Raw genomic sequence first — 26403 nt, forward strand, 5'->3', positions numbered from 1 at the left:
GTCTCGTGAAGGCGACGGCAGCTAGCTAGCAGCATTATGTGTGGTACAGTTAAAACTAAACGTGAGGGAGGGTTGGGTGAGTGATGATGGGACGGGATCCCAAGATTAGCAAAAGAGTAGAGGCAGAGCAGGGCCAGTATTCAGTGCGGGTCACATAAACTACACATTTTTAGGTTCTCTTTTTGCGTGTTTGTGCCTCTTAAAATACTGGGTATTTTTTTGTAGGTTAGTGGACAGAAGAAGAAGAAGAAGAAGAAGAGGGGAGGGGAGCGCAGGTAGGGTACCCTACCAGTTGTCGTCTACGGAATTATTCAGTTCAGAGAAGGCATGTGAATGACTGGCCTTTTCTGGGTTTGACCCTACAGCTGCGTTGGACTACTACTCATTCTACTACTACTACTTCTACTTGCCCACATATAATGTACTTGCTGGTTCCCACTTTTTGCTGCATGTTTTGGGCAAAGTGTTCCCACTTTGATGTGTGGGCAAGTCCCGTGAACCCTGACCCTTCTCTAAGGAAATTTCATTTGTAATTTTCTAAAAATAGTTTAAAAATCACGAGGCTGCCTTGACCATTTTTGTTTTGTGTCCCAAGATTGGAGGGTCATTTCCATTTCCACCTACTCTGTTTCATTAATTACTCCTGATTCATGCTGGACCAGCTAACAAATGCCTTTAATATAAATTAAACTCATGGACCAGATCACAATGAAAACTATCCACAAAGAACACCACCTTCTTAATAATGACACTAATTATCTCAACAATAATAGCTAAAAATAATAATAATAAATTTCTTGACCGACTCTACCACCTGATTATTTTTTCAACCGTTTGAAAAAATTGACACGCACACCCACCCACCTTGAGTATTTGCAAGGGCGAGTATTACTAGGGTAGGACCTTTTTTCAACTTTAAAACTATACGAGGATGGAAAACCATCCCACCCACCTTGGACAGGTAATGGTGGAAGAAGAAGAAGAAGAAGAAGAAGAAGAAGAAACAAAGCTCCTGGGAGCATTATAATTTCCATATACTCAAGAAAGCATTGTTCTTACCTGGCTCTCCGATCCTCAACTCCATGACATAGCGCAGATCCGACCAATCTCAATGGTTAAACGAGGGAAAATAAGTCCTTAGGTGCAGTTTGCAGTCAACAGGAACTGCATCTCTCCGAATCTTGTTCTGCTGGTAGGTTATGGTCATGATCTGAGTGCTCAGCTTGTTAAAATATTAATAACTACAATGTTGAATTATACGAGGTACTAATTGCGATATAGAAGTTACACCTATATGTTGGTGCTAATACAAAGTTAGGCAAAGGTAAGAATTAAGATTTGCCCCTCATGACTAAATCATTGAATTATTATTGCAAATACAGTGCGACGTTTGGCTAATCTTACACCTTGTTGACAAATAAATAAAAAAATTGATAGGATTGACTCAGCATTATGAGTCCCCAGATTAGAATAAAAGAATCCTTGCAACAAAATTCAATCCATGAGTTTGTATCGCTTTTCTTGAACACCGGTGACTCCCATTTGTATCTCTATTATTGTATGCAGTGGTACCTGAAAATTGTAAAACAGCTGTATCACAAAGCAACTTCTGTATGCCGAATAAACATGTCAAAACACCAAAACCTAAAGTTCTGTAAGCAGAGGTATCACAGCATTGTCCCCAGCAATAAGATTTAATTTTTAAACCGGCATGCAATAAAACTGAAGGCTTGAACATTATGCGTAAATTAGAGACTGAATAGGCTGACCATGCCAATTGTAATTTTCTGTTTTTCCTCCTAAACATAATGTGCTCAAGGGAAGATTGGACAAATTGGATTCTCACTTGCATTTCCTGGGTATTTTCTAAGCTTACCAATGGCTCCCTACATGGCTTTTTTCCAACTTTTAAAGGTTTAAGGCGAGGCAACTCCTATCTCTTTGTTGCTTATCCGTGTTACGAAGATGTTATGTAGGATGGTTTATCCTTGTTATGAATATGTTATGTAGGACAATTGAAAAAGCAGTTAAAGGTGGCTTCATTCCAAGCTTTTCCATTGGTGTTCTCAGTGAAATTCCTCTTTAACTTAGGCTTAAGGCAAGGCGACTACTATTTTTTTGTTGCTTATACATGTTATGGATGTACTGCGTAGGACAGTTGAAAAAGCAGTGAAAGGCAGCTTCATTTCAAGCTTCTCCATTGGTTTCTCAGTGAAACTTGTTGCATTTTTTATTTGTGGATGTTTACTCTTGAATTGATCTTGATGATAATTATAATGTCATCTAACATGTACAATAAGCCAACCTAAATAGATATGATCCGATTCATGTGCACTTGGAATTGAAAAAGGGAAGAAGTCATGAGTCAACCCAAATGAACTTGAGTTAACTAATAGTCTGTTCAAAATGAATGAGAGTCTAATCTGTTGTTGCTATAGACAATTCAAAAGAACCATATTGCCTACAGATTGAAGACATGAGTCCACCCAGAACAGTCTGCATCGACTCTGGCAGAAGCTCTAGAAGATACTCTCCATACTATTACTAATGAGATCGAATATTGAATTGATCTCATCTAATTCATTTTGAGAAATTTTCTTCATTGATCAAACAAGAAGATTCCTTGAAGACAACTTATGCTGCATTTGGGAACATGAATTTCAAGCATTGAATTTGGACAAAATTCAATATAATTTTTTATAATACATTTTGTCCAAATCCACACAAATCTGAATCCAAAATCTTTCCTAAACACAGGGCTTAAGTATTTATTTTTAAAAAAATGCTTGAAGCATTTAATATGAAGATCTGAGGGAGATGCAATTTGTTTGACTTGAATTTGAATCATCCAAGAAGCTCAAGATATTGACACTGCAAAAACCTTCCAAGAATATTCAGTCTTAATCAATATACACTCCAGGAAAGAACTGGTGCATTGTTAGAAGAGATCTTGAGTAAGAGGAGCAACACTCATCAAGAGAACACATGTCCAAGCCCTGAATCACCCAACCAAACTGGGGGGAAAATAAAAACTAGAAGAAAACATCCTGTTTTTGTTTTCTATTCCAGTTTCCCTGGTTAAGAACCTGGAATTCATTCAAAAGAACTAATTGTAGGTAGTGGAGGAGAAAAGTCAAAAGATCACCTTCTAAGGTAGGTGAGGTTATTCTCCCGACCAAAAAAAAGATGGTTTGGGCATTAGATCTTTTGCAACTTCAATAGGACTCTTCTAGCTAAATGGCTTTGGCGGGTTTAAGACAAAAAAGGACAAACTCCAAGGAAAGGTTATTGAATCAATTGTGGGGGTGCCCATCTATGATGCGATGGATATCAGCCAATACAAATGGTCATTTCCTTTGGAAGTTTATCAGTAACAGGTGGGATAGCTGCCTTGAACACTTCAGATTTGGCATTGGGAGTAGCAAGTTGGTAACAAAATTACTTTCCAGAAAGATGAGCAGCTAAGCAACTTCTTCCTTGCCACGATATTCCCAAATTTGTTTCCTCTATTTGAAGGCTTTGTTTGTTAACAACTTAGAGTTTTAAAAAAAAAAAAAGGGGGGGGGTGGGGGTGGCTGGGCTTGTTTAGAAATGTTAGTGGAGTTAGGAAGCACACAAAATATAGGCAGTTTGAGGTTTCTTTTAACTACTCCATTCTTCACAGGAGGATTTCCCTTTGAGGATTTCATGGATAAAAACTAACCACCCCAAGGAATCTCTTTCTTCTTGTAATAAGCTTTTTGGCAACAGATTTTCACAATTGATAATTAAAAACTACCTCCAGACCTTAATGAACGGGTGCTATTCAAGAGGGAGCTAGGGAGGGCAGGGAAGAATCTATCAACTAACTACATTTTCATTGTTCAGTTAGCACATCAATGTAGGAGTTGGCTTATGGCTTGTTAGAAATTAGAGGGGTACAAGCAGGTTTAACAATGAGCTAAATGTTTGGCAAGGGAAGAGAAGGGGTAGGAAAGGAAATGTTTGGAATGGAGCTCCCCATGGCATCATGTGGACCCTATGGTGGGAGAGGAATGGTAGAACCTCAAAGAGGTGGGATCTTCAGTTGAGAAACTAGAGGGGGCCTCGGCATACTTGGACGATATGGATTATGTTCATTATTTTGCTGCTTGTTTGTAATTTATATGCACTTTTAATTATTGATGCTTTACTTTTTTGCATAGTTTTATTTTATTTTTATTTTCTATTGCTCTTCTTACTCCTGCATACTTATTGTATTCTTCATCACATGTCAGAGGAGGAGAGGACCATTAGAAGGCCCACTGGAATTATGTACGCTTACCATGAATAATTGGGATGGTTGTAGGAATCCGACACCAAATGGCTATTCTATGGGTGTTAGATCAGTGTTATAAATCTATCTTAGCAGCAAGCAATAACGTTTCTCCTCTATCTGAAGGTCCATACACGTTGCATAATAGAGACATACAAAAAGGTAAATGATGAACTTTGCTTGCCTTCATACCAAATAAAATCAAATTGTGCTACTTGATCGATGACGAATTACCTCAATGTGCGGAATTTCATTCAAAGGCCTGTCAGCAAAATAAGCATACAATGCCCTCAATACCGCCTACAAGAATGAAAGAATAAACAAAATAATGGTTGTCAAGTCTTTGCACAATACAGATTATTTATTTTTTGATTGAAAAAAAAGTGATGATTTTAGCAATATGTATAACCTGATGTGATATCACTACAACTGGTGCTCTCTGCCGCTCAAGCTCAATGATTACAGGCTCTAGCCTGCATTGATGTCAAAAGTTCACTCTCTCATAAAAAAATTGACAAAAATATGTAGATGCATGCACATTTACACATGCGCACGCACACACATGGAGAGAATCTTAAAAAAAATTATTATTTGAAACATTTTAACCTTTGGATGACATCCAGGTAAGATTCTCCACGAGGATATCGATACCTCAGCTTGTCCTTCTTACGTGATCTGCACTTGCAAAAGGATATGACATACTTAATTTACTTATGTTAATTTAATAAAAAGAGCAGAGTCTAACTACACTGTTGATAAGGCATCTAACATAACTCCCCTACCAGATTTCAGTTGTAAAATGAAAATGAAAATACTATGATATCCTCAAACATGCACCCAAAGCAATAAAAACTGCAACATGAAATATTTTCAGAAAAAAATAAATAAATAAAAATTGCAACATACTCGTACTCCTCGGGCATATTCTTCTTTATCTCTTCATAAGTCATTCCATCACACACACCTGCATTAATCTCATCAAGTGCACGCCATTGGATCTACAGAAATTAATAGAACAACAAAAATCATGATTTAGTTACCAACAGATTATTATGTCCATCAGTCAAACCACCGAAACCGAAGTACATAACATAGAATAAGGGAAAAAAGAAGTTAACATTGTCAAGAACACACAGACCTTGGGAAATACAACAATCGGACTGGCTGTCAGTATCGATCTCTGCAGTGTGCTAGTCCATATCTAGACACAGCAATATCAAAGACTTGGTCATTGGCAAAATTACATTGATTGTTTAAATGTTACTTCCATATGCATTTAGTCTGTAAAGGAGTTCACAGCATCAAACTTAATCACTTGATGGTTAAATTTGTACAAATTCAAATGGTAATAGGGCTATTGCAGTATATTATTTATTTGGTGGAGGAAAAAAAAAAAACAAAGCATACTACATGGAAGGGCCAACCTTAAACCTGAACATTTGTGTTACCATTTAGTTATCATTTTGGAATATAGTTCTCTTGCTCTGAACAAAGAGTAACAACTTCTGCACAAAAACAAGAAAGAACATCCGAATGCCAACTGACAGGAGTTCATATTACTAAATTTGTCAACTGCAAAACGAATAACAACATGCCATCTTATAAATGGGTCCAAAATAAAAAGTTTTTTTGGTTTAATGAGTAGCATTTCATCAATGGGTTGTAAATCATTTTGTACATTCCATTTCTATTTCCTTGCAATTTCTGCTCTATTGTATGCACACTTGCACTCCCTTGGTGCCCATGGAGTGCTTTTTCCACCACTAGAACAATAAAACAACCTCAGAAAGTCAAAAGAATAATGTAGATGATGTAGCACCTAGTTAAGTTCATTAGAAGTCCTAGACTCTAGTACAACCATTAATAACTAATAAGAGGTGCATAATCTTACAATGCGCTCAGCTCTCTTATCATAGAAGTCTGAAATCTTTTGAACTGTGACTGTTTGACGTTTGGAAAAAAATACAACAAAATATGTTGGAATCCTCCTTCAGTCATGCTTGCAGCAGAAATGCACAAAACTACAGATTTGCTTATTACAATTCTGAACTTACACAAAATGGAGAAACAGGCCTCTTTTATTTTATTTTTTATTTTGAGACGTGATTTTCCAGAGACAAGCTAACACACCTTGATCAACCTTAATTTAAAAATTGCTAGACTCTATTAAGATAAGATAAGAAATATTTCTCTGCAATTTTAATAGAAATACATTTCCATTAAAAAAAAATCAAGCAACACATTTCCATAAAAAATGAAGCAAAATAGGACACACCAAAATTACACCCGAGGAATAGGGAGCTTCTCACAGGCTGAGGCAAAACCAGCAGTAAGCACTGAGGTCACAGTGTCAAACCTTCCCACACAGGGAAATTCTCTCTAGCTCTCGCAGTCTCTCTCTCTCTCTCTCTCTCTCTCTCATTTCACTGGGCTTTTAAGCCTATGATAAAGAAAAAATACTTGATTAATCTCTCATCAAGAGATGACATTTCGTGTCGGCGGAAAGAAATCCTCCATGGAAGCAAGTCCAGATTGAAGGCGAATCTTTTTATTTGAGGCTAGAGAAACTTGGGCGGGAGTCATTTGTAATTATTTGCAAGAAGAATCAGATTCAGAATTGGCGAGTGAAATTGCCACTGTTGGCTATTCAGTGGGTTGTTCAGAGTGTGACCTCGATTCCAATTTGTTTGAGTAGCTTCATTGCAGGAAAAAGTTTGGTCGATTCGAGGATCTGGTGGTGATTAGACCAACTCAAGCAGGAAATTTCCTTGAAGTGAGTTCAATTTCTAGAGGTAAGGGTTACTTGATTTTCTTTCTAGGAGTTTTCCAAGGGCTTAATTAGAGAATTTTAATGGATGGATTATGATTTTTTAGTGCAGCAGGGGTCGGCCATCACAGGATTAAAGGAAATGTGTTGGAAGGATGTTTTGATGGGGTCAAATAATTTGAGAAAAGCTGATTAGTTGTTGTTTTGACCTTCATGAGGCAGAAAAATAGCTTCTTCTATGGATTAGCTTCCCAAGCCAACAACGAAGATTAGCACATGTTTGGCCGCATCAATGCGTAGAAAGGAGGAGATGGTGGCCCCAGAGAATTTAGAATTAGCTGGTTTGCAAGGAAGAAGGGAGGAGAGAGGCTGAGCGGCCACAAGCATGGGTGGGCCATTGGCAACCAGTGATGGGCCATACAGGGCCTGGTGACTAAAAGATAGTCAGGTATACGGGTGATTCTGAACTTGGGCTGTGCATAAAATTCTAACTTAAAAGGACCAACTGGATGGGCTTAAGAGATCCAGGCCACGTTTTAGGCTTTCAAAAAGAATCAGATATGTTTAATGGGCGGGCCTGAGATATGAGTAAGCCGTTAAATCAGGCACAAGGTATGAGTAAGCCACTAATTCAAAAATTGCAGATGAAAAGGTGGTCCCTCAGTCTTTGCAGCCAAATAGCAAATCAAATTTTCCAAAAGAGGTCCTTCTGCAAATGGAGCAGTTGAGTACATCTTCACAAGCAAGAGGCAATTGATCCAGGGGTTTCAATAGGCAGGGTCGAGAAAATTCAGGAGTAGCTCATGTAAATCTAATTATAAGAAACTTAGCTGCTGTCACTACTTCCTCAGGGGGTGAGAAATGGGACCATGATCAGAGACTAGCCAACAAGCATCCTTCAATATCTACTGATGGGGGTAGGGGTACAAAAGCTCAGGAAATTCGTGGGGATGATGTTCAGGCTAAGTGTTAGGGCTTGACAGTGTGACCTCGGTTAAATGGGAAGGAAAGATGTCTTCACTTGTCCTCGCCAGGGATTTTTATACTGGATGTCGGATTATTCGGATGATGGCTGGTGTGGTTGTCTTGTTGATTGAATATAACAACTAGTTCCATGTATCATTGAGTATGAAGGTCTCTCGCCTTCATGAATTCATTATTGTTGGAATTGATATTTCATGACTCTGAATGACTTTCGAAAACCTCTTGAGTGTTCATGATAGTCGGATTGAACGTGTAGTTATTGGCCAACTCTGTCAAGGGAGAGCCTCGACGAGTGCCACGGCGCGACCCGTTAATTAACTTGGGGTCCGTGATAGTTGGTATCAGAGCACGGTGTGCGTGAGCCCGAACACTATGAGTTGTAAATTGAGAATTTAAATTTTTTGTAGAACAGAACAATGCAAAGGCATGTAAGGCAAGGGATGACTCAAGATAAAGGCGTGCCAATAGATTTTGAGGCCGCCAAAGACAAAATTGATTTTGAAAATAGAATTGTGGAACTTGAGTAAGTCACTCCATGTATAAAAATCCCTGGTATGGAGTAGTTGAAAGCCGTGAGAATAGGCTAAAATGCATTGAGGGCATGATGCCATCGCTCCCATCTCATGAAGGAGAAAGATAAACAGATCTCGAGTCATTCGAGATGAGGATTGAGCAGTTGGAAACACATCGGGGAAGTGATGCCATCCATCATCCCAAGGGGTAGTGCCAATAGAGCTTGAGGCCTCCTTACAGGAAGCAGACCAATAGAGCTTGAGGTCTGCCGAAGAGTATTGAGTTATCACTGTGAATAGGTTGAATCACATCGCCGATGTGATACCATCCATGATCCCAAAGGGTAGAGCCAATAGAGCTTGAGGCCTTTCTACGAGAAACAGACCAATAGAGCTTGAGGTCTGTTAGAGAATATTAAGCTGTCGAAAGCCTTGAATAAGCTGAAAGACATCGAGGTCGAATGCAATCCAGAATCCCACGGGGTTGTGCCAATAGAGCTTGAGGCCTCCCTACGGGATTTAATTGAGATCATGGGTTATCTTTGTGCATGCCGAGAATTGAAAGAATCCATGACAATTTAATGGATCAGTGAGCAAAGGACTTCCAGTAGGACTACAGAGAGATGGTAATGGTTCCTGCCAAGCGCCCAAGAAAGTAGGCAAGGTGTCATGCCAGGTGTTAAAGGGGTTGGCCAGGTGAATGTTGCACGCTCTGGTAAGTCAACATGGCAGAGAAAGGGTAATGGTACACGCCAAGCACCCAGGGAAGTATGTAGGGTGTCACACCATGCGCTAAAGGGTTGGCAAGGTGAACGAGGCATGCTTTGGTTAGTATGGCAGGGAAAGGATAATGGTTCACGCCAAGTACCTAGGGAAGTAGGCAGGGTGACACGCCAAAGCGCGAAAAGGGTAGGCAGGGTGAACACTACATGCTCTGACCAACTTAATATAGAGATTTGGAAGCCTCTGATGACTTGAACGAAGGTATGATGCGAAATTCAGAAGATTTCAATACCCAAAAGACAACCAACTGGAATGGATGAGTCGTATATCTTTTCAGCTCTTTACCAATCAATAGTCGTAGTTATCTCACACAATTGATGAGTCGTATCCTTTTTCAGATCCTTACCCATCAGTTATCTTACATAGTAGAAGAGTCGTATCCTTTTCAGTCCTTTACCAGCCAGTTGTTGTAGTTACCTTGCACAGTGGATGAGTTGGATAACTTTTTCAGTTCTTTACCAGTTAGTTATTGTAGTTACTTCGCACAGTGGATGAGTCGCATCCTTTTTCAGTTCTTTATAAGTCAGTGGTTGTATTTCTCTCATACCGTGGAGGAGTCATATAGAGTAGAGACTAGATATGTAGATTATAACCTCGTAGACATGTATTCGATGACAAAGGTCATCAACAACAAGAGTGGGAGGTCTTCTTACAAATACATCGACAAGGACGTCAATACAGTGAGTGCGGGAGAATGCTAGGGCTTGACAATGTGACCTCGGTTAAATGGGGAGAAGAGATGTCTTCACTTGTCCTCGCCAGAGATTTTTATACTGAATGTCGAATTATTCAGATGATAGCTGGTGTGGTTGTCTTGTTGATTGAATATAACAACTAGTTCCACATATCATTGAGTATGAAGGTCGTTTGTCTTCATGAATTCATTATTGTTGGAACTAATAATTCATGACTCTGAATGGTTTCCAAAAACCTCTTGAGTGTTCATGACAGTCAGATTGAACGTGTAGTTATTGGCTGACTCTGTCGAGGGAGAACCTTGGCGAGTGCCACGCAACCCGTTAATTGAGTTTAACTTAGGGGTCAGTGACACTAAGCTTGGAGTTGTTGGGAATCAGTGTACTGATGAGAGAAATACTTGTCAAAGGCTAGGGGTAGTAAGGTCTACTCTTGGCAGGCAATAGTGCAAGTAGATGTCAACAGTCAAAAAAGTGACTCAACTAAAAGGATAAGGAGAAAAAAATTTTGGAGAGATGTGTCAGAGGATCAAAATGATGTAGCCAGTGATTTTGCATGTGATAACTGTTTGTTATTGGAAGAATTTCAGGAATAGTATGTGTGTACAAGTCATCTGATGCACTTGGGGATCTATTGTATATGCCCCATCTCTGATGGAGAGACGAAAGGTATTCCTATTTATGAGGAAGATGGATTGGGTAAAGAACAGCAATGTTCAGACAGGATTTTGCATATTCCTATGAAGGAAATTAATGGAAAGGATGCAGAAGCCCAACAACTATTGGGTAAGTTTGGGTTATGAATGTCTAAACCTAGATGAAATGGAATTCGTCTGGATGATGACATAAGGAAGGTGAAGAAAGGCCAGCCGTAATTCGCAAACTTGCAATGTTCGGTGAGTTATAATGGCAGAGGTTTAAAAGGGGGTTTTCTTAATTAGATCTGTTAGTTCTTTTTTTCTTTATTTTTTCCCTTCTTTCTTTGGCCCTTTCTTTTTTTGAGAATTTCTTGTCCTCTCCTAGGTTATAATTATCTTTATTCTTCTTACTTAAAAAATTTATCTCTCTACATATTAAAAACAAAATAACAAAATAAGTCAACCTTATCAGGAGTTTAGAAGCTTACAGAAGCAGCTCGTTCAGGTTTTAGTCGCTTTTCCACAAAGTTAGAAAGTTTCTTTGCATAAAGATCACCAGCATCACTGTTGAACCAAGTCACATTATTATACCAACACTATGAAGAACTGAGCTCCACATAGAAATTAGAATGCATCAAACAGATAGATGAAGAGATTCAATAAACAGGTTTTTCTAATAAATTGCTAAAAATAGATTAAAAATGGATAGCAGGAATATGAATTAGGATTTTCTTGAGGTAGTGTGTGGGAGCATAGATTTCGAGCCTTGGATTTGGATTTGTGTGAATTTGAAAAAAAAAGAAAAAGAAAAAGCAAACTCAATACAATTCTATACATTGTTTTGTCCATATCCACACAAATCCAAATCCAAGGCCTGAAATCCATGCTCCCAATCTACAGAGGCTATGTCAAATACAAGTTTTCATTTTGTACCCATGTTTAATTAGCCAATGTGCGCCATTGGTTATGGTGGCACTTCTTAAGTTTGACAAATCATTTGTGAGTCATCAGCATGGCAATCAATGCTGGAACAGCGCAAACAACGATGATAACAAATAACAAATACTAAGTTTCACATCAACTATATGGTTCGGCTACATTGATCCTTTCTCTCCATTCAACTTGATTTAAAGAAATCCATCCTATTAAGGTAAAATCTTGTTCAGCCATGTACAAGGTCTAAAACAGTGTACAATTTTCCACGAAGTTAATTTATTTATGTTACAGATCGTTTAATTTCTTGTGTACCTAAATTGTGCTCACTGTTTATGGACTTATTGATCACTATGTAAGCCACCTGATCATCACACTCAAGTATCCTATGCCTTTGTTTTTACAATCTGCACATGCATTTCACTTTCAATTTTAGGAACATCATTGTTTTTCAGAAGCTCTCAAAGCATAAGTGATGTAGGACAGATATACAAAATCAGAGAGAAAAAAGGCGAGAGAAAGAGAGAAGTAAAGAAGGAGAGAAGTAAAGAAGAAGAGAAGAAGAAAAAACAGAGGAGAAGAAAAGAGATGCAGCAGTAGATTAGGACAGAAATTAGAAGACAGAGAAGAGAGTTAGAGAAGAACAGAATAGAGAAGAGAACTGAGATGGAGAACAGAGAATAGACACGAGGAAGAAGGACGAGCGAGGGAGAACCTGTATGAAAAAGGGGGGAAAAAATCCAAAAAATCTGAATTCAAATCTGATTAACCATTCCATACATTACAAAGGAAGTGCTTATACTGTTAGACATCTAGAACTAACATTACAACTAAACAAAATTACAAAATAATCCCAAGTAAAACAAGAAATTACATAATAACCCCAAAGTACTTAAAATACACAAAATAACCCTAGATTAACTGAACTTCTAAACGATCAAGAATTTTTCCCAAACTAAAATAAAAATCCTCGCTACAATATAAACATCTAAAGCTCTCCATTGGTGGTTCTACAACAAGCATGGCTCCATTTTAACCTAGTCCACTGTTAAAGATAGGTTCAATCTCTTTCTTGCCTGTTCTCTTAAGCCCTGGATCACATATTAATGTGTTTCCTGATTTATATAGGACTTCACAAAATCATAACTTCAGATACTAACAGATAAATATATCAGCAAGCATGGATGTTGGTGGAAGGACACACACTGTCATTGGTTCAACATCATCCAAGAAAGAATACATAAATTCCAAGAGATAATATTGCAATTTCTAGGAAAAATAAGCAATCAAAACATAACACTCGTAGAACTTCAAAATATCACAAAACCAGCAGCAATATCAGTGCAATATAAAGAACATAGAGAAAATATATACCTTAAAACAGTGTCACCACCAATTCTGCCCCTAACATTGTCGCGACTCTCCCCATGCCTAGTAAGTAATATTGGGCGGGGTGTGAGATGTGTGTTCACCTGGAAGTTCATGCTCCAAGTTACAGCATAAAACTAACAACTCTTATAAAAACAATATAGTGGCAGCGGTATGACAGCGCCAACAGAAGGATGCCCTGACCACTTGAAATGGCATCTTGGTTTAAGGATGAAAAGTGGGTGCAAAACCAGAAGCCACAAGATTTAGCTTGATAAAAACATGAGAACATTTGCCATGAAGATTTTTCATCTGTATCATTCACAGAACAGCCCTTTTCACACCCATCAAAACAAGTATTAATACATATATTTTCCCTAAAATTAGATACCATTTGTAGAGATTTGATTCCAGATGCGTCTAAAAGCTTCTCCATGTTCAATTTTTCATTTAATCTAAATTGGCATGAAAGATATCATAGAACCAGCACTATACAGTGGATAGCTCTACCGCATCTAAGATCTAGCCTGTGCACAGATCACAGAGACATATTCATGTAATATGTTCCCCCAAGAAAGCATTCACAAGACAAAAGTCCTTTCACATTTTTTAATGATCCAGAATCCCAAAAATACATGAACCCAATACTAGTGTGTTCAGTGATGAGGATACATCCTATTTTTCTGAAAACAAGATCTAATCATGGGTGCTTCATGTTAAAGATTAGTCTCTAATTTTTTTGTGAGCCTTTCTTTATACCATACCCTCTGGCCAAGCTAATTATAATTAATATTATTTAATGCAATATCTTTCCAAGTTCTATCAAGCCTAAGATCACTAAGTGTATTTACTATATTGCATGATTAAAAAATTTGCACCCTATAGAGGAAAAGAAAAAATGCGTCGTCAGTCATCCAAGCCTCATTGATTCTACAGTGGTGGGGTGACATACCAAGAAAAACACAATTCGTCCAGGAAGATAGCCACTGATGTTATTCACCTGAACCAACAAGAAAAATTCCCAGCAAGTATTATTATCACTGCAATTCCAGTCAATGTACACTGATAGGCATGCATTTTTTTTTTTGGTACATGGAATATTTTATTCCGAATTCAAAAAAGGCACATCAACTAAAATTACTTACTTGTATTTGTCCGCCATGTCCACTGACCATGTCAATCATTTTGATATAAGATCCTTCTTCTACCGGCTCATAGACCTGGTAACAGACACATAGTTGTTTTACCTTTAAAATAAACTAAGCAATAATAAATCATTGAGACAGGGCATCAAAATTAATTTTACAACCTACTTTTTCATAATTGGTTAATCGATTTTTAAAGTCTTTTAATCCAGCTTCAAAATCTGGCCTGCAAAACAACAGCAGTTGGTAAATATGCAAACGCCCATCAAGGCAAGAATGCAATGGACTAAAAAAAATAAAAATAGCTCCATACTCTTCTGCATAGTCTGGGCTCTGTTGAATTTTAAGGCGTATATTTCTTTCAATAATGCGCTCATCATTGCATAGGGTTTCCAAAAATATAATCTGCAATGAAAAACAATAGTCTTGCATCAGATAAGGCAAAAAGAGTTCTATACAAGATCTAAGAAGTTTCAACCCAAGTATCACAATACCAATCATACTTGGACCCCTACACAGGACATCTCAACCTCAATCAACATTCTTCCAATAAAATTTGATGGAAAAATTCAATAAAAATCATGAAATAATTACTTAACCAGCTCAAAAGTAGAAAAATAAATAAATAATTGTTGCTCAACCCTGTTAGAATTGCACATATTAATATCTAAAACTAAACTTGTGCCAGAATCCTGTGTAAGAGCGGAATTATACTTTAAAAATCATAATCTACTTTTTAAGATAAAGTACACTTAAAAAATATAACGGGATATATCTTGAACTGAATTTTAGATATTTGAAAAAGGTATTCCAGCTTGAAAAGACTATACAAGCATACATATAGGTGAAGTGCACAAGAGAATGCTAAACTGAAAATGAACAAATATAGACTAAAATACAGTGAGCCTCACCATTCCTATGTAAATATAGACCAATATCTAAATTACCCACGTAAATGTGGCAATCCACCCCTAAAGTGTAATTTAAGAAGCATAGACAGAATTTTTTTTCATTGTAGAGTAAATTAATAATATGATCGTTATGCCTTTATCAGTGTCTGTTTTTCTATAATACAATATTTCAGTAAGGAAAATGAAAAATAACACATCGCTTTGAACCCAAGTAGCACACACATAAGTTTTTATACTTGGAAAATTCTTAGCTGTCTGCTATGATCAAATTACCTTGCATTTTCCTTCAGCCATTTTCATAAGCATATTCCTTCGTTTCCTGGTACTATTTGTGGCATCAAATATTCCAACCTGCAATGCAATCCGAGTTGCTGAAAACAAAAGGATTAGGTAGAAGTGCCACAACATATGACATAAAAGAACTTACCTGTCCACCTTCTTGCATCCAGGATATCATATCATCCATTGCCAGGGCTGCTACCTAGTAGCACATGATATATTAAAACTATGTAAAAAGAAAAAGGTTAATATGGTGTCAATATAAAATGCAAACTAGTCATCCCAGAAAAATGAAATTTAGAACTTTTTTTCAATAGAGATTGGCCTGTCTTCAAGGGGGAATGACCACTATGGAATGCTATAAGCAAACAGGAACTAGAGCAAATAAAAGGTATTCAACAACCTCAGTGACTACCAAAACACATCAACCAATAAATAACACACACAGCATCAATCAGAACTTTTAAATATCAGTGAACCATTAAAATGGAAAAAATCAACCAATACACATCATCCACAAAAACTACTACAAACAAGTGAACTTGGTGGACAACACATACAAAATGGAGCTTGGAACAACAAATGCACTTAGTATAATAAGAAACCTCATAATCATAGAATCACCTTTTTCGTACTTTTTACATATTTCCTATTAAACAACCTTATGTCGGTTATCAATCCAAATTCCCAGAAAATTTAGAAATTATTAGGTCATATTAAATCTTGCCATGTGGACCTAGGAAGCACCCATCTTGACACAAGACATGGATACAACACAATACTGACAAAAGGCTATGGCAATTTCAAAAAAACAAAGAATATGACAAAGCAAGGATACATTAATTAATTAATATATAGGCATGCTTTTCCTTTTAAATGACAAATATTGTGATAATTTTAATTTAAAATGAAATATGACATCATTTCTGCACAATTATCAATTGCACATTTTACAAACTACACTTGTACAATCATCATCCACATTCATATTATAGAATATTGTCCCGTCAGCTTAAGTGGAAATGGGTGAATTGCAAGGCTTCCTGATGATAGGAGGTCTTAGGTTCAATTCTGCACAAAGGCTAAACCAAAATTTATTAGGAGGGAGTTATGGGGTTGTTTATGTCCTCCGCCAGTTTGGTGCGGCACCTCAACTGCGGCAATTTTTTTAGAAATTTGAATTTTTAAACATTGGGTGGTTGGGCAAATGGGGCGAAACCTCCAAGGAACCTCTATATATGTCATCTAGGCATATTTTGAGTATGAGAGTGATCATTTGAGAAGTGTATTATGTACATTTTGATTTCCATAGTGAAATTTGTGTGTCATTGCTTCCGTGGATGTAGGCTTTGCCGAACCACGTAAATCTTCGTGTTGATCTTGTTCTGGTTGTGTGTTATTTAGATTTACTTGTTATTTATTCCACTGTGCATCTTCATTATTTGATCCGTATCTCAACAAATTGGTATTAGAACGATTGTTATTATGGCATCAGGATCGTCTTCTGCAAGATTTGACGTAATCAAATTCGATGGAACCAGAAACTTCGGTTTATGGTAGAGAAGAGTGAAAGACATTCTTGTGCAACAAGGAATGGCTAAGGCTTTGCTTGATACTCAACCGAAAGGAATGGATGAGACAACAAGGGTAGATTTGAAAGCAAATGCAGCATCTACAATACGCTTGTGTTTGGCCGACGAAGTTCTCTATTGGGTGATGGAGGAGGATTCTCCAACGGCTATTTGACGAAAGTTAGAAAGTCGATACATGTCTAAATCCCTCAATAACAAACTTTTTCTTAAGCAGCATTTATATTGGCTTAAGATGGTTGAAGGATCAAGTCTGGATCAATACATTAATGCCTTTGATCAAATTATAAGTGATTTAATGAGCGTTGATGGGAAGTTTGACGAGGATGATAAGGCTTCGCTGTTGTTAAATTCTTTGCCCTCGACTCATACCTACGAAAATCTTGTGACCACTCTTACGTGGGGAAAAGAAACTCTTGATCTGGAAAAGGTAACAAGTGTCTTATTAAATTTTCATCAAAGGTTGAAGATATGTGATGAAAGAGAAGGATTTGTGGTAAAAGGTAGCAATGAGCAAGGCAAAGGAAAGTTTAAAAATGGGTCTAATCAGAAATCCCGAAATCAATCTAAAAAGAAGAAGGAAATCCGGTGTTATAAATGCGGTAAAAAGGGGCATGTAAAACCGGAGTGTCCGGATTGGAAGAAGGGAAATGCTGAAAAGTACAAGAGGATTTCAAAATCTGTGAATACTGTTCAAGAAGAAGATTCAGCGGATGGTGATGTTCTATTAGTTTCAGCGGAGTCGGATAATCTAATGAACTCTTGGATACTTGACTCGGCATGCTCTTATCACATGACTCCGAACAAGGAGTGGTTCAACACTTACAGGTTAGTGAATTCTAGATTAGTTCTTATGGGTAATGATTCTTCTTACAAGATCGTTGGCATAGGAAATGTAAAAATAAAAATATTTGATGGTATTGTAAGAACATTGTGTAATGTAAGACATATACCTGAGTTGAGAAAGAGTTTGATATCTCTTGGCACTTTGGATTGTAATGGCTTCAATTACAAGTCCAAAAGTGAAGTCTTAACTGTACGGAAAGGTAATCTGAATGTAATGAAAGGGCAGAAACTAGATGAGAATATTTACACGTTGCAGGGAACTACCATTGTAGGTGGAGTTGCAACTGTGGATGTTGAATCAGATAAGACCATCTTGTGGCATATGCGACTTGGGCATATGGGGGAACATGGCACGAAAGAACTACACAAGAGGAAACTCTTGAAGGGCTTGAAATCATGTCAGCTGGAATTTTGAAGGATATGGGAAAACAAAACAGGGCAAAGTTCAAATCAGCTACTCACAAGACGAAAGGAATTCTTGACTATGTGCATTCAAATGTTTGGGGCCCAGTTAGAGTTGCATCAAAGGGTGGACATGCGTATTATGTGAGTTTCATTGATGCTTACTCACGGAAGGTCTGGGTTTACTTCATGCATCACAAATCAAGTACGTTCGCCAAGTTTAAGATTTGGAAGGCTGAAGTAGAGAAGCAAATGCGGAGGAGAATCAAATGTTTAAAGTCAGATAATGAGACCGAGTACGCTGATTCTCGGTTTATGGAGTTTTGTGTGGAGTAGAGCATCAAGAGACATTTTACAGTTCGCCGGACACCTCAACAAAGTGGTGTGGCAGAACGGATGAATCGGACTCTTGCTGATAGGGTTCGGTGTCTTAGATTGAATGCAGGGCTACCGAAGAACTTCTGGGCCGAGGCAGTTAGTATGACTTGTTTTCTGATAAACCGATCACCAAGGACATCACTAGCGGGTAAAGTGGCGAAAAAGGTTTGGATGGGAAATGCAGTAGACTATTCCGAATTAAAAGTATTCAGGTGTCCAACCTATGTCCACGTGCCTAGTGAGGAAAAGTCTAAGCTTGACCCGAAGTCTCGTCGTTACATTTTTTTTGGGTATCCAATAGGTGTAAAGGGGTACAAGCTATGGGACCCAGTGGCAAACAAGGTAGTGATCAATAGGGATGTAGTCTTTGATGAGAAGGCTATGGTGAAGCGTACTCAAGAATATGATGAACAGAAACAGGAGCCAGAAAGCTGGAGCAGTGATGAACATATCGTGCAGGTAAAGTTAGAAGCTCAGGGTAACGACAATGATCATGGTCTCGTGGTTGCAGGGAGCTCTAGCTTGGAAAGCCAGCAAGTTGACGATATTCCGTTAAGAAGATCCAGACGCACTATTCGGCCTCCACCAAAGTATGGGTTTGAAGAGTTAGTGTCTTATGCTTTTCTTACTAGTTGCAACGATCCAACTACATTTCAAGAGGTAATGCACGGTCAGGAGAAAGATAGATGGATGGGAGCAATGATTGAGGAAATGGAGTCACTACGTAAAAATCAAACTTGGAAGTTGGCGGAGCTTCCAAATGGGAAGAGACCGATTGGGTGCAAATGGGTGTACAGGAAAGAGGCAATATTAGAAAAGGAAGGTGAGAAATTCAAGACACGGTTGGTGGCAAAAGGATACTCACAGAAAAAGGGGATAGATTATGATGAAATCTTTTCTCTAGTGGTTCGACATACTTCTATCAGAGTTGTGTTGGGGTTAGTAACTCATTATGATCTTCATTTGGAACAAATGGATGTGAAGACGGCGTTTCTTCACGGTGACTTGGAAGAACAAATCTACATGGTTCAACCTGCGGGATTCATTGAACAGGGAAAAAAAATTTTGTTTGCAGGTTGAAGAAATTTCTTTATGGGCTGAAACAATCTCCAAGGCAATGGTATAAATGGTTTGATTCTTATATGATAAAAATTGGCTACAAACGTTGTGAGTATGACTGCTGCATATATGTGAATAAACTTGATGATGGTTCACTTATTTTCTTGTTATTGTATGTCGATGATATGTTGATAGCTGCAAAAGATTTAACTGAGGTGAATCAATTAAAGGACATGTTGTATAAGGAATTTGACATGAAGGATCTTGGTTCAGCCAAGAAAATACTTGAGATGGAGATTCGCCGAGACAGGACTGCAGGGAGATTATGGCTATCTTAGGACGGTTATGTACAGAAGGTGTTGGAAAGATTTAGCATGACTGATGCAAGACCGGTGTGTACACCTCTAGCGAATCATTTCAACTAGTCTACTACAGATTGCCCAAATTCGGATGAGGAAATTCGGGACATGTCAAAAGTCCCCTATGCTAGTGCTGTGGGAAGTTTAATGTGTGTCATGGTGTGTACGAGACCATATTTAGCTCATTTAGTGAGCGTGGTAAGAAAGTTCCTCTCTAATCCAGGAAGGCAGCATTGAGAAGCTGTAAAATGGATACTCAGACACTTGCGGGGTACATCGGGATATGGCATCATGTTTGGCAAGCAACAGGGTTGTCCTTCAATTATGGGGTTTGTCGATGCAGATTATGCTGGAGATATGGATGACCGAAGGTCTACAACGGGATATGTGTTTACCCTTGTAGGAGGATCGGTATGTTGGAGATCCATGATACAGTCTCTGATAGCATTGTCCACGACTAAGGCGAAATATATGACAATTTCCGAAACTACAAAGGAAGCCTTATGGCTTACTAGTTTAGTCAGAGAGCTGGGGTTATGGGAAGATGGTGTGATGCTGCATTGTGATAGTCAGAGTGTCATTTACTTGGTGAAGAATCAGATATACCATGCTAGGACCAAGCACATTGATGTGAGGTTCCACAGGGTTCAGAAATTGATTGCTTCGGGTGAACTTGTATTAGAGAAAGTTCACACATCTGAAAATGCAACAGATATTCTGACAAAATCAGTTACTTCTGAAAAGTTCAAGCATTGCTTGAACTTACTCCATGTCTCCAAGTGATAAAAGAGTGACAAGCCCAAACCTAGCGTTTTCAAGTTCAAGGTGGAGCAGATCATGTTTTTCGGGACTCTCCTAAGGGGTGTATAATCGCCAAGGTGGAGATTGTTATTTGTGGCTCTTATACTTCTGTTTTGATAAGTAAAGAAAGAAGAAGGAAAAACATGAAGAGGGCGGCACAGCACACCTCGTCGACGAAGGTCATGTAATCGTCGACAAGGGGACGGCAAAGGTTCGTCAACAAAGGCTCTGAAGTTTGTCGACGAATAACTATTGAGAGCAAGAAATTTCAGACTTCTGGCATCGTCGACGAAAGCCTTGTATTCGTCGACGAAGGTTCTCTTTGGTCTCGTCAACGAAGCCCTGTGTTCGTCGACGAGAGGCACCTGGACTACAGCAGTTTCTTCAGAAATTTAAATTTTTAAACGTTGAGTGGTTGGACAAACATTGGGAAACCTCAGAGGAACCTCTATATATGTCATCTGGGCATATTTTGAGTATAAGTGATCATTTGAGAAGTGTATTGTGTACATTTTGATTTCTATAGTGAAATTTGTATGTCATTGCTTTCGTGGATATAGGCTTTACCGAGCCACGTAAATCTTCATGTTGATCTTGTTCTGGTTGTGTGTTATTTACATTTACTTGTTATTTATTCCACTGTGCATATTCATTATTCGATCCGTATCTCAACAAGTAGATTCTAAGGCTACGCGCCCAGTCAAAACTTTTAAATTTCAGTGAACTCAATAAAATGGAAAATCATCCAATACATGTTATCCACAAAAACCACTACAAACAAGTGGACTTGGAGAAACACAAAATGGAACTATGAATGCCAGTGCACTTCATACAATAAGAACCCCATATAGTCACTTTTTTTGTTCTTTTTACATATTTCCCATTAAACAACCATATATCAGGAGTCAATCCAAATTCTAGAAGAAAATTATTTGACATCTAGTCAAATTAAAGCTTGCCATGTGGACACTTAATTTCTTCAATTGGTTTTGTGGCTCAAGTTACTCTTACTAATCATAAAATTTTTTATTAGATGTATTGCCATGTGAGGCACCCCAATTTGAGTTGAATATTAGGCCAATCACGATGCATGCAAATGCATCTTTTGTGTGTGCGGGTGTTTGTGTTTGTGTGTGTTTATCCATTTGTTTGAATAAGAGGGTGCTATACAATATTTGGGCAACCATTTAAATTCTAACCAACTCCACAAAGATTTTAAAACCGACTATATTTTCAACACAACCAAGAATGTAATACAGGCTGTAGATTCCCATCTTATAACATTATCAGGGATTAGTTTGTCTAGAGATGTTAATGCAACATTAAAGAAACCAAATATCTTATAATCCAATTAAATTAATATTCACTTAAATATGGTTCACGTTCCAACACATAACAGTGACAAATGAAACCCAGATGTTTCTAGAACAAGCCCATATAATACAATGTACTCAAAAAATAAAAACATTTTCTGAGGAAATTCACCTCATTGCGTGCCTCCACACCTTCTGGATTGTCATCTCGAAAAAAATCAGCAGTCTGCATCAAGAAATGTGGGACTGATCCAGTCATCAAGAACATATTTTTAAACAAAAAAAAAAAACTCATGTATTTGCTGATCCTGAGGAAAATCCAGATTCCAAAAAAGAAAACTGAATCCTGTAATAACAAGTATACCAGAACAATGCAATAAGAAAGATACAAAAATTACACTTTTAGCTATAGATGCAATCAAAACAATTTCCCCCATCTTATTATCTCATACAGGTAAGCACAATGGTAACACTTCAAAGGTAATGCAATGTGGAAGGTCTTTCTAGATCCATTTATTTCTGGACAACCATCAACTATATGATAAAATTCTTAGAACAGCATATCTCCTAAATCTCTAACAAGCCATTCCTTTACTGTCATGCCACCATGTGAATTTTTTTTTTTTTTTCCTCCCCAAAGTCGTGTGATGCCAATATGAAGAAATTTCATTGAGAAGGAAGGAAGTACAAGGAGGAGGATAAGAAGTCCTCAAAATAAAAGAGTACAAAAAGCAAAATAAAATACTTATGAGCTCTTTCAGAGAATAAATTAATAAAGTAAAGAAATCAGTCATGCTTAATAGTCTCAGGCAGATATTAAGCCACTCAACAGATGCTCTCCAAAGTCTAAACCCTTTCTGCAGTCAATGAAGCTGCCTATGATAAAAAATCAACTTCAGACAGTTTAAGCATACCTGATTAGTTCCATGCTTGAGGCGCCGATACTGTTACCCCCAAAAAGAATGATTGAAATCAATCTCTGTCATGTTAATGATAGAGTTCATACAAGCATGAAGAAAATTATGTAATTCTGTATATCACCTTCCCAACATTAAAATGTTTGGTATTATGACCCAACCAACGAAGATATCTTGTAAGTTTAGCTGCGGTAAAAGTCTTGCCTCGAGCTGGCAAACCAACCTGAAGTACAAGCAACTTTGTGAAGTCATTTGTTCTCAAAGACTACACACACACGCACACTCCAGCCATTTTAAAGGTCTTCAAAATTGCCATTAGAATTCCAACCCTATTTCAGCAATCGCAGGAAAAAGTACTAAACAGCTAAAATTAACCAATCATGCAAAAAATTACCAGGACAATTGCCAAATGTCTATCCTCTTTTGGTCCAAGCATCTGGTCAGCTACAGCTGCAGCTGCAACAGCTCCAGCAGCCGCTGGCATAACATTCTATGCAGCCAAAACAAAAAAAAAGAGTAATAAACCAGCATAATAGTTTAATTGCACAATGATCTTTGGGGAAGAATAATATTCAAACCAACCTTGGTTTCAGAACCCAATTTGAGATCATTAGCAAAGGTGGAGGTACTAGAAGATTTAACTAGCCTAGGGGAACCCACACCCCTATCAACAAAGAGTCCCTTATGACTATCTTGCTTTTGCAAAGGTGAAAATGTGCCCACGGACTTTGATTCAATCATGCCAGTTCCTGAGTAAACCCTGGACAAATCTGGCAATGCAATCTCCATATCCTACATAGACAAACAGCATAAGGGATAAAATCTATAATTCTATAATCTATAACTATAGCTAAAGAGAGAGAGGGGGGAGGAACGCATCTGCACAATAACAATTGCAATCACAAGTAATAAATAAGATAAAGACTACAAACTAAGTCTCAAAAGTCTGCCCAAAAAAATCATGTCCAATCTAAATATAAAAGGCATAACTTGCTTCCTCCCCATGTTACTTTCTTATGCCAACAGGCTATTGTCGATTCTCAATGTGACTATGACCATACACTCACTTTTGGTTTAACATAAAAATGAGTTTGTATCTAATTTGAAATTTACGAGCGCCTTGTATTGAACTGGTCCTGAAAAGTGGGTGCTTTAAACTGAAAAAAACTGGCAATTACGGTCTTATATAGACATAAATATAGTTCAAAAATTATTTTTCACAAGTAAATACAACAAAAGCTAAATTGATCAAACTTCAATTTGTTCAATAAAATATCTTATCTCTGATACACTTCATAATTTATTCAAGGCCCAAATTAAAATCTAAATTTTAAATTTGCAAGTTAGGTGCCAATATAAACCTTTATTGCTGCAGTTCGATCAATAGAAACAACACCATCCTTATGGGAATGTGGGGCACTGCCTGAGCCATCAGCGTTGGAGAAAACTCCAGAACGAGTCAATGACCTTGGAGTTTCTGTCATATTAGCAGCATAAATCATACCCGAGTTTGCAGAAGTTACAGGAGCTGGGACAACATAATGCTCAAGATCAAGCTCCAAACTTGCTGAAGAACCATTCTGCAAAGAAAATGAAAGGAATCTTAAATCAAGTCATACTAAGCCATCATTAATTGACAGCCACCTATTGGCATGTCATTGTTACATATGTTGACTATTACAACAAAGTAACTGCTGCCCAGAGAAAAAAGAATAGTAAAAGTACAATCAGTTCATCAAACTTAGAAAATTAAATAAGGCCTCTTAAGTACGATTATAAAAATTCAACGGTGGGGGATAAAAATTCTTGTCACTCATTGATTTTTCCTCTTTTATGAGTACACAAATTTCATGATTGAATAAACTTTTTTTTTAAAGTACAAGGATCCAATGGAAAGCTCTTGCCGAGTGTTGAACGGTTCAGTTAAAACAAAATTCTCAAGGACTCATTGTTCATACTTCATAGCCCGTTTCTGGCACAGCATTTATACTGACATCAGGGATTCCACGAACGGTCGACGGCTGGAGGTTCTCCTGATAAGCTCTCCAACTAGCTGCAAGATCAAAGGGTGAAACCCTATCGGCCTTAATGCACACTCTGTACTCAAGAACCTCATCGGCATTTAGCCTGAACAGAGCCAGCCTTGCATCCCCTTGCAAAGTTCCCCTTGTGAGGAGTCGGTTCGGACCCTCCTCCACAATGCACGGCGCATTACTGTGCTTGGGCTTTAAAAGGAACTTGAAATCCAGAGTTTCTACACAGAAACAATAATTCAAAATAAACTAGAAAAGAAACAAACGCCTGAGAGAGAAATATCGAGTGAAAAACAAACAACATGAAATTCAAAATCTTACCATGATTGGGAGGAACTACGAAACTCAACTCCCACATTGAGGCTGATTCGCGTTCCATCGACAGCTGATGACGAAACGATTAATGATTTATCAATAATAAATCAGAACACAGACGCACGAAATAAGACGCAAATAAAAAGCAGTAATTGAACCTAAAACAGCGACGATGAGTTTAGGAGCAAGAAATTCAAATTCCGGATTTGAAATTGTACAAAATTTCATCTAATTTTCTTCTTTTATTATCAAATTCCGCACAATTTCAAATCCAAGGCTCGAACTTTACACTCCCAAACACTCACTGCGCGAGTTTTAGGGAGTGAGATTACAGCTTTAGATGAATCCCAAGAGCCAACGAGAGGAACGGAGCCGTAGACGTGAGGGATGAGGTCGCCCTTGCGCTTGTAGTTCTCCATCTTTAGGGACATGTAGAGCTGCCCTCCCCCCTCGTCGCCGCCGTGAGAGCTGCTGTCCGGATTCTTCGACGGCCCCGTCCCCATTCTTGCTCCCCCCTCAAACACTCAAACACCTGCTAGGTTTCCTCTTCACTGCCCTCGAACCATAGCCACTGGAATATATAAATATATATACCTGTTTCTGCGAATTATCTTTTCCGTTAATTCCTTTTGGATAAACACGAGAGAGCGAGAGAGAGAGAGAGAGAGAGAGAGCGAGAGACCTGTTTCTGCGAATTATCTTTTCCGTTAATTCCTTGTGGATTAACACGAGAGAGAGCGAGAGAGAGAGAGAGAGAGACTGGTGCCTCTGGGAGAATGCGAGTTGCCGATAAGGAATATTGAAGCAAGAGACGGCTGCGACGGCTGTTTGGTAACGGGGTTATGGGTTGGTTAGGTACCCGCCACTTGGATTGCCCCACCCCTACCACTCAAGAGTTTTTTTCCAATTTATTATTATTTTAAAATAATATATTAAATAATATCTTCTTCAGGAAAATATTTTCTAAAATGATGCTCACGTAATCTCGTTATTTGGTCCAACGAAATATTTGTCATGGGCAGGGCTTCCGATGGTGACGCGTGGCATTGTCTTCTTGCAAATCTCGCAGGACGAATTAACGA

The 26403-nt window shown here is 38.1% G+C and overlaps 1 protein-coding gene across 1 annotated transcript; it reads right to left on the bottom strand.

The window, feature by feature from the left end:
• Positions 1-1327: 1327 nt before the first annotated feature.
• Positions 1328-26134, bottom strand: LOC131147877 (6-phosphofructo-2-kinase/fructose-2,6-bisphosphatase). Its single transcript, XM_058097508.1, has 24 exons — positions 26004-26134; positions 25654-25921; positions 25328-25391; positions 24932-25227; positions 24335-24553; positions 23556-23765; positions 23368-23463; positions 23098-23196; positions 22971-23000; positions 22229-22282; positions 15458-15511; positions 15304-15381; positions 14433-14524; positions 14288-14345; positions 14120-14194; positions 13927-13974; positions 12981-13078; positions 11162-11237; positions 5433-5495; positions 5201-5292; positions 4901-4969; positions 4704-4767; positions 4529-4594; positions 1328-1572 (listed from the first exon to the last, which is right to left on the bottom strand). The coding sequence occupies exons 2-24, from the start codon at positions 25822-25824 to the stop codon at positions 1495-1497; spliced, it is 2250 nt and encodes a 749-aa protein (XP_057953491.1). The 5' UTR covers positions 25825-25921; positions 26004-26134; the 3' UTR covers positions 1328-1494.
• Positions 26135-26403: the final 269 nt, after the last annotated feature.

The sequence above is a fragment of the Malania oleifera genome, chromosome 2, assembly GCF_029873635.1.
Source record: "Malania oleifera isolate guangnan ecotype guangnan chromosome 2, ASM2987363v1, whole genome shotgun sequence".
In the NCBI taxonomy this organism is placed as follows: Eukaryota; Viridiplantae; Streptophyta; class Magnoliopsida; order Santalales; family Ximeniaceae; genus Malania; species Malania oleifera.